This window comes from Trichophyton rubrum (assembly GCF_000151425.1).
Source record: "Trichophyton rubrum CBS 118892 genomic scaffold supercont2.2, whole genome shotgun sequence".
Classification (NCBI taxonomy): domain Eukaryota; kingdom Fungi; phylum Ascomycota; class Eurotiomycetes; order Onygenales; family Arthrodermataceae; genus Trichophyton; species Trichophyton rubrum.
Window position 1 is genome coordinate 2,293,420 of NW_003456427.1, and position 1,532 is coordinate 2,294,951.

The following is a 1,532-nucleotide window of genomic DNA, read 5'->3' on the forward strand; positions in this document are numbered from 1 at the left end:
TCATCGAGGATCGAACCTCGGGGCAAAAAGCGAAGTTGAGACCAGGTCTCGGGTTTTTCAGTTTATGAATGAAAGTTATTGGGCCTCTTCGCTGGTAAAACCGGCCGTCAACTCGACCTTGACCCCTCCAAATGACCAAAAACAATCGTTCGGTTTAGTGGGCTTTTTTTTTTTTTGGTTCTTGCATGTGAAAGGAAGAAGCGCAGCGATGGGATGGAGATTCAGGTTGAAAAGGACAGGGTGGACAGGACAGGATCGAGCTCTCTGACGTTTATCCCACAGCGTATCCCCAAGCTGTATCCCAAGGGAAAGTGCCTTGTACAGTTGGCAGTTGACCCTCAGGGCACATAATGACCAACGACCCGACGCGATTCACGACACACCTCTTTTGCGACTGAGAGAGCGGGCTTTGTGGATAAGTTAGTTAGGGGCAAAGGAGCGCTGGCTGAAATATATCGACTGTGGAAGGTATGTTGTTTTCCCAAAGCATGGAGGGGTATAATCGGTGACCACGTCTTCTAACCGGCTCATGTAGTCAGTCATGGAGAAGTACTCCCAGTTTCGGGATCGAGGTGCGTTCGCTAGCAACTACGGTGGTTATAAATCCAGTGCTCGAGAGGCGCTGACAGTATACAGCTTCGGGAATCGCTCCGTTCCTACCTATCGTGGGCCAGACACCGACGATATCAGTTTTATTTCACACCTTTCTGTTTGTTGTGCGATTCCCACTGTTAATATCAGCCTGTCTCTTCTATTTCTGCATATTGCAGTGGCTTCCCATAGGAAGTCTAGGGACGAAGATATCTCTTTGGACAATACTGGGCATACCGGGCATTTGGTGGGTAGATCTACAGATCGAAGGGGTGAAGAAAGGGTGAGTTGGATCTATACGTCCACCAGCGGCATCTTACTTTGAAACTGCTTCATTGACACACACACACCACTACACAGATCACTGGCGAAGCATGTACAAACACGTCTTCCCGGACCAGGAACAGTAATTGCTTCGTCGTTCACTAGCCCCATTGACGTTGTCTACCTGGCGGCCATATTCAATCCAGTGTTTACCACCTCTTACCCTGGGACACGTAAGGTGAAGCAGGTTTCGCTTCTGCAAGCTATTATTCATGCTTTCGACTCGCCAGAGCCCACGCCACCCCATTCGTCCAAGGCGGATCTAATCGACATATCGACGCTTATTAAACGGAATCCAGCCCGCTGTGTCGTCGTTTTCCCCGAATGCACTACCACCAACGGTAAGGGAATCCTTGAGCTCAGCCCTTCTCTCTGTTCAGCGACACCATCTACCAAGATCTTCCCTATCAATCTTCGCTATGAGCCGGCTGATGTCACGACACCGATCCCGGGATCCTATGCGAGGTTTATCTGGAACCTGCTGAGCAAACCAAGTCATTTTATCCGGGTGCGTATTGCCGAAAGTGTAAGCCAAGAAGTGTTGCAAACATGCCGGCCCAGACAAGCAGACGTGTCCGATGCAACCTTGAATCATGAACAGCAGAAATGATGTTCTT

At 49.5% G+C, this 1,532-nt stretch overlaps 1 protein-coding gene across 1 annotated transcript; it reads left to right on the forward strand.

Moving 5' to 3' along the window:
- Nucleotides 1-181: 181 nt before the first annotated feature.
- TERG_02457 (uncharacterized protein) lies at nucleotides 182-1,525 on the forward strand (the record flags this gene model as incomplete). Its single annotated transcript, XM_003237696.2, has 4 exons — nucleotides 182-468; nucleotides 536-572; nucleotides 637-874; nucleotides 952-1,525. The coding sequence occupies exons 2-4, from the start codon at nucleotides 542-544 to the stop codon at nucleotides 1,523-1,525; spliced, it is 843 nt and encodes a 280-aa protein (XP_003237744.1). The 5' UTR covers nucleotides 182-468; nucleotides 536-541.
- Nucleotides 1,526-1,532: the final 7 nt, after the last annotated feature.